Genomic DNA, 7,257 nt, shown 5'->3' on the forward strand with positions numbered 1-7,257 from the left:
TATTCATCACGTTGACATACCAATAAACAAGTTATGTTATGGCTTAATAGTAAAAACTACTGAGTCTAGAAACAGAAAATCTCAAGTAAGAATTTGCTCTGGAGGATTAATGATATAGAACTTTAGATACATTTTCGTTACACTGCACTTTGATTAATGCAACAGGTTACAACACAGATAGCCCATCCTACCATACCAGCGAACCCTCTTACGGCTGCAGTCCACACGAATGGTTATGCTATTACAACAGTCAATGTATCCCAGACTACCAAAGATGTGACGGATACTCCAACTGCTACTACGGGGAAGATGAAAGTTATTGTAACGGTAATTGTACATACGTTGCATGTTGTTTAAAGCAGAGTTGTAGCGGAGACCACTTAAGACCACAAGACAAACACAAGACCTCCAGAATTCAAATTGCAAGCTATTCACATGAACTGCAACAAAAGCATTCATTTGTCACTGTTCACCCTGTTACTGTGACTGGTCTTGCGCCTGGCCATGTGTCTGGTCTATGTGATGGCCTCGACTACAGCACTGGTTCTAACCAAGGAAAATGATATTTTGTGCAATTGCACTGTAGTTAGTGAACATATGCCATAATTGTATACTTTGTTCGAACACTACTTTGTATTCTCATTTTGACACCAGAAAACAAATACCTGGGTCACGCATGGCTATAGAGAGAGACAACAGAACTGATGCTATTAGAAAGTACTTCGTTGAGAATCAACTGAAACTACTGGTTTACATTTCTGGGTGCATTCCAACAATGAAAGCCAAACTTTGTTAATGGAAACCATCCGAAATTAGTCTTGTGATTGTCCTACAACACGTCCCTTCTTGCATTTCACGCTGCCGAAATTGGACCCATTGGGCCCAACAACTAGTTTTGAGAAATCACAGTTTGTTCGCCTTTTTGTTTAGTCTCAGTTCGCCTTGTGGGTGGTAGCTCCTCCAAGGAAGGTCGCGTTGAGGTGTATTACCAAGGTCAGTGGGGAACGGTTTGTGACGATCATTGGGGCGTTGCTGACGCTAACGTCGTCTGTCGCATGCTTGGCTTACCACCTGCAACCGATGCCTGGAGAAACGCCCACTTCGGTCAAGGCTCTGGTCTGATTGCTCTCGATGATGTCAACTGCCGAGGCAACGAATCCAGTATAGCTGAATGTCAACATAGAGGCTGGTTTAGCCACAATTGCGGACATCACGAAGATGCGGGAGTTACCTGCGGGGAAGCCCCCGGTGAGTTGGGACCGTCAGCCCAGCGTTTTCATATGCACCTAGTAATTTGCCTTGCAATCCAAAGACTCAGACATTTTCATTGATGTGCGTCGGCTGCTTATCAGTGGCACATCATTTACCCATCAGCTAAATGTGGCAGTGCCCTTCGGGGATATCTCTCTCACGACAATTTAAATTCATGTGATATTAGTGGCTTTATAAAACATTACAATTCATGGATTATGTCAATTTATATCACACTTCTCAGATCACTTTAATAAGATAAACTACCATCTTACGGATCACGTGACCTATGGCCATACGGTGAAACGACGATAATGAGATTACAAGTCATATCATGGTATTACAAGTTATTATACTGCTGTTACGCCGGGTAAGCATGATTAAGTTTAAATAGCTATAGTTATAATAGGTTGGCGTTTGGGTAACACCGACCTAGCCAGGGTAAGCGGAAATACCATCATGACTGTTTAGAATGCAGAATAGGTGCCCAACACTTCAACCCCCCCCACCCTGTTTTTGACAAATGCAAGTTTCCCCCACTACAGTGCACAACACAGACAGTCCACCGTGCTACACCGAAGAACCCTCTTACGGTTGCAGTCCATACGAATGGCGATGCTATTACAATGGTCAGTGCATTCCAGACTACCAAAGATGTGACGGGTACTCCAACTGCTACTACGGGGAAGATGAGTACGGCTGTTATGGTAAGTAACTCAAACAGATACAACACAAGACCCTTCAGCATAGTTGCAGTACGTGTGATCAAGCCATGTACTTGGTTGAAATTCATTTGGAGACACAACGTTGTGCCACTCACTTGATTCAGCTCGTGTCTCAATGGGTAACAAATACAACTGCACTCGAAGCTGTCATCAGAAATCACAACGCGAATCAAGTCCAAGCCTTACAATGGTCGAGGCCCAAATTTTTGGAAAAATACAATTCCAGTGACTTACGGCATGAGTTAAGTAACTGATTTGCTATACATAAATCCAAGTTGTTGACAAATAAAGGCATTCTTAGAGACCCTCTCTGTGTACACTTTACAACATGAACTCCAGACAAACATAAGGAATATTTTGTTGGGGGGATGTTCAAAAGTTTCTTCGTGTAACCTTTTCAGGAATTGGGGGGTGTACAGTCTACAAGCTCAATGGGTTGGTGGGTGGCTATTACACACTCTTGGAAGGGATATGAAATAGTTCTAGCAGACAATAACTTAAAAGGATGAAACTGAGCGTTCTTTAATTCTCCCTAGTGTAACAAAATGATAGTGTTAGACGCGAAAAGGGTAAAGGGTGAATTTCTAACTCTCCTATGATTGCTTGTACATACTGTTACAATGCAATTTCATGAAATTCAGGTTACCACACAGAAAGCCCACCCTTCAATACCGAGGAACCTTCGTACGGCTGCCGTTCATATGAATGGCAATGCTATTACAACGGTCAGTGCATTCCAGACTACCAAAGGTGCGACGGATACTCCAACTGTTACCTTGGAGAAGATGAGTACAATTGCTACGGTAAGAACCTTCAGCAGATGAGATGGAATTAGTGGGTTTTACTTCACTTGTAGCCTCGTTTTTCAGCAGTATATTACAAACCCATTTCTCAGTACTGACAGTCTAGGCCTATCTCATTGTTCTAAGCAATGCAGTTCTGGGAAAGGTGATGAGTTAAAGTAAAACTTCTCCAAGTACCTGTTGTCTTGAAAACTGCTTTCAACTGTAGGTTACTACACAGAGGGCCCATCCTATTTCACTGAAGAACCCTCTTACAGCTGTAGTCCCTACGAATGGCGATGCTTTTACAACGGTGACTGCATTCCAGACTACCAAAGATGCGACGGATACTCAAACTGCTACTACGGGGAAGATGAAAGCGACTGTAATGGTAAGAAGCTTCAACAAATTCACTAACATAAGGGGATCGTCTTTACACAGACACATGGTGGGGGCAAAATGGTCAAAGGCTAACTTTGGGGAATTTTAACACTCCTTTGGAAGGAATGGGGCTACATCGTAGCATGACAGAATACACGGGATACAACATGCAATATGGGAGTTTTACAATAGCACACCTTCAAGAGTTTGCAACGCGTTGGCCAATCGAAAAGTGCAAAATCTGCTGACCTAATGGGCATTTGGAAAGACTCGACAGATTTCGCACACTGTGATTGGCCACACGTTGCAAACCCTTGGAGTGCGCTATTGTGAATTGCAAGTGTTGGATTCTCCCTAATCTTGGATAGGTACTTGTGAAACCACAATGAAAGTATAAAATGAGAATAAGAGAGAATCTAAGTGAGAATATATCCTCCTTAGCTTGTTTGCATTTGATTACCCTTCAAATCTCATGAATCTCCAGGTTACTACACAGAGAGACCGTCCTATACCGAAGAACCTTCGTACAGCTGCAGTTCTTATGAATGGCGGTGCCCTTTCACCGGTCAGTGTATTCCTGACTACCAGAGATGCGACGGGTACCCGAACTGCTACAGTGGGGAAGATGAACACCACTGTTATGGTAAGGAACACACTTGTAGTGATGCGACTGTAACAAGTGCATTTCATATTCGTTCGTGAACCATTTGATCTTGATTTCCCACTAAAAGGAGCCTCCGTTGCTAGGAAAATTGCGCCCTCTCTTGGTCCAGCTTGGGCGTCATAGCTGTATTGACAAAAATAAATATTTGAAGCTTTTCTAAATGGGGTCTTGCACATTAAATATGTCTAATAGTGTAGCTGATGATGAACAAAAAACAGTCGTTCTTTACTCGACTTGACTATAAATTTCTTTTTGTTATATCTAGAAACATTCCGCTGTTCTGACGGCACCGAAATCCCACAGGCGTTTACATGTGACCGCATCATGGATTGTCGCAATGGCGAAGACGAGTTGCAGGACTGTGGAGGTTAATACTTTCCCATTTAACCAACAAGCATTCAAGTTTTTTAAACAAGAAAAAAAAGTCGGATATGCCTTCAGGTATTGACACCGTTGAAGGGATTACATTGCCGAGTGTCTACTTTGGCCATATTTTATTCACGTCACTAATATAGACAAAACACACTTGAAAGTTTTACATCTATGGTGTAATTATTGATAACAAAAACCTTATGTGTGATATATCAACATATCAACATTTGCGTACCTATTGCGGTGAAACATTATGATTATTCTTCCAACTTCCACAGCTTTCCACAGCAAAAGGGATGAAACTGAGTTGAACCCCCGACTTGAACAGCTTCTGGCAAAAAGGCGCCAAACTGATGACGCTAAGTAGATTCGCAAAGGTGAGGTAACACATGTACCGGCTAGCTCGCGGAGAGTAACAGAGAGAGTGGGCATGTGTAGTGCCTTGTTTTGCATTTCAATACTTCCAAACCTGAAAAAGCAACAAAATGAGAGCATGAAAACAAACCAACATTTTCAAGGTGTTTTCACAAGAAACCAGTGTCTGCATGGCTGCCATGTCAGTCCTCTAGCTTAAAGGTACACTTTCACTTATGGTAAGCCTAACTGGAAAGTACATGTACGTGGCTATCTTTCATTGCAGAAAACAACAGTTCCGGACCTGAGCCTCACCAGGAAATGAAACTGACCAATGGCAAAGAAGAGGACTATTATGTCCATTCAATTTAACTTAGCATTAGTTTTAATTAATTTTTTTCGTATCTTTTTGTTTCTCAACTGTTCTTGGATCTAGTGCTCCAAGCCTCCAATGCAGGTTGCATTTTTCAGTCGGTCTACTCTAAAATGGTCTGCATTCAAACAACTATTGGCGCTAGCAATATAAAAATTCCTCGCGTGGAATACACTGACCCGATATTTCGCAAGACACAAATCTTGCCGATTGTTTATCCCTCAAAATATGGAGAGCCTGACATTTCGATCCTAGCAGAATTAATCTTTCTCAACCGAGATACATTCCTGCCAATAATCGCTTTCCAATGAGAGATATACTTTCCGCCGCAGGAAGTGAAAGAGGGTTTTCAGTCCGTGGCCCAGATAGCTGAGGAATGTATCATCCTGGGCTCGAAGAAAACATTATGAGAATCCAATCCAGCAGCAAGATAAAGTTTTTTAGAAGTTATTCATTTGAAAACGTGCACTGATGTGAAGCATGGGCGTAAATCCCGGGAGATGGGGGCATACATCCCCCTGCACTTTTTGTGGGGGGGGGGGGGGTAGGTTACTGAATCATCCCCCAGTTGAAATATTATTGAAGAGGGAAATCAATTTTTAAAAGCCATAAATATGCCATTCTGATGTAAGATTCTGCCTGAATTTGATATGCATTACAGACGTACATCTTTCTCATGAACATCATCCCAAGTGCACACGGTACAGCCCCCCTTTTCAAATTTCCATGGCCAGGCAAGCCATCCCCCACCTTTCCCCATCCTCCAACATTTAGCAAAGCTCAGCTACCTCTCTGATGAGAAAACATGAAACTTCTCCACAGATGTAACAACTTCTTTATACAAAGATCATTCACCACAGGGCAAACTTGGATACTTTATCATTGCTTATTTATATATTGCCTGTTTGTTCTCCATTAAAAATATGTACTACCTATAATTATCTTCATAATCTTCATATTTGTTGCGTAAACTGTTTGAATCCAACATTTTGGCTAAATTCTTATTTGTCTAAATGTTGTTTCTTTGAATGTTGAATGATGAGGAGTCTCCAGTGAATAAAAAATACCGATTGATGCATCTCTGTGATTTTAGAAGCCAGTATGACCCCTTGTGAGAAATGGTGCAAGCTAAAAATCGCAGATGACATCTGTCCAAAATGACAGCATGTGCTCACACCTTTACCGGGACACGTTGTACTTTTCAGAAAAAAAATGCGTTAACGAGGAAAGTACTTTGGTTATCCATGAGTCACCATAATTTGCGCACTTCGTGCTTTGACTAAAATTTGTTCTTGAATATACCGATTTTTTTGTGGCTTCAATTTCAGTAGTTCAAAGTCTGAATAAAACCCAACGTGGAATAATTTTATGAAGAAGCAACAGGAACACTGTCGTCTGCAAACGAGTCGGATCGACTGTAGTAAAACCTACGTCACCGTAATTGGCGCAAGAACGTTGCAAACGTCATTTTATTGGGTATCAGTAATGCCCTTCTTCTGAAAAATCTGCCAGTTATTAACAACTCTAGAATGAAAAATTATTTTTTGCATTCATTTCTTTGGTTTAATAGTGCAGTTTGAGGGAACAAACCCTTTTATTCGCAATAGCTTGACTTACGATCACTTTCTCTTTTTCATTTTCCTAGATTTATTTTTTTTTTTTCAATTTAATTAAAAGTTACCGTGAGGCATGATTTTTTAATCTTTCAAATACGTCATAATTAGCATTAATATCAGTAATTATCTGGATATTATGAAAAACACTTCTCTTTCTCGGTGTATTTCTGAAAAAGTCACAAAATACAATTCCAGCGAACCCGCGGCCGTCGTCGCCAACGGTAATCTCACAATATAAGGTGCACAGTATTTTTTCAGGGTCCATATTTTTGTTAACGCCCTCAATATTTGGCAAGAGTTGATGGAAGTCGGCATTAGTGCCCGTATCGGACGTCCAACATCGATCGTGAACGACCAGCGATCATTTAGCCATTTTCTAGACAATTTCAACCGGTTGCATTTTGCATTTAATCTGTAAAGTAAAGCTTTGTGCTCTGTTGATATTTCCTCCCGATTCTACCTGGAAAAGCTTTTAAATCGCACATAGCTACAAAAAGAAAAACGTCGAAGTGATGATCGAACATCAACAGTAAATTAACGTCAGTGCATAATTCGTTAAAGAGTTTCACAAGTAAGTTGGATGCGCGAATATTTGTTTGCGCGAATTTAGGGTACTCAACTATAAAAATGGCATATTGTGATTGTTCGTGATTAATGCCTTTCAGCACAGTATAAATTCTGGCATACCTTTTACGTTGATTTTTTTCCCTTTGTAGAAATAAAGAGTTAGTTTCGAGCA

General features: G+C 41.0%; 1 protein-coding gene across 9 annotated transcripts in view; it reads left to right on the forward strand.

Annotated features, from left to right (window-relative positions):
• Nucleotides 1–7,257, forward strand: part of LOC110985254 (scavenger receptor cysteine-rich domain-containing protein DMBT1-like) — a 28,456-nt gene extending 21,199 nt beyond the window's left edge. For 8 of the 9 annotated variants that reach the window (XM_087147513.1, XM_087147516.1, XM_087147517.1 and 5 more), the window contains 9 exons: nucleotides 166–327; nucleotides 931–1,248; nucleotides 1,797–1,958; nucleotides 2,618–2,779; nucleotides 2,988–3,149; nucleotides 3,624–3,782; nucleotides 4,069–4,170; nucleotides 4,454–4,552; nucleotides 4,816–7,257. In XM_087147513.1, the coding sequence (XP_087003639.1) occupies nucleotides 166–327; nucleotides 931–1,248; nucleotides 1,797–1,958; nucleotides 2,618–2,779; nucleotides 2,988–3,149; nucleotides 3,624–3,782; nucleotides 4,069–4,170; nucleotides 4,454–4,542 (1,316 nt within the window). In that variant the 3' untranslated portion in view covers nucleotides 4,543–4,552; nucleotides 4,816–7,257. The remainder of the gene's footprint in view (nucleotides 1–165; nucleotides 328–930; nucleotides 1,249–1,796; nucleotides 1,959–2,617; nucleotides 2,780–2,987; nucleotides 3,150–3,623; nucleotides 3,783–4,068; nucleotides 4,171–4,453; nucleotides 4,553–4,815) is intronic. The other variant, XM_087147514.1, reaches the window with a different exon arrangement.

Source organism: Acanthaster planci, linkage group LG16, assembly GCF_054643075.1.
Source record: "Acanthaster planci isolate LZ-2023a linkage group LG16, COTS_SCS, whole genome shotgun sequence".
Taxonomy (NCBI): Eukaryota; Metazoa; Echinodermata; class Asteroidea; order Valvatida; family Acanthasteridae; genus Acanthaster; species Acanthaster planci.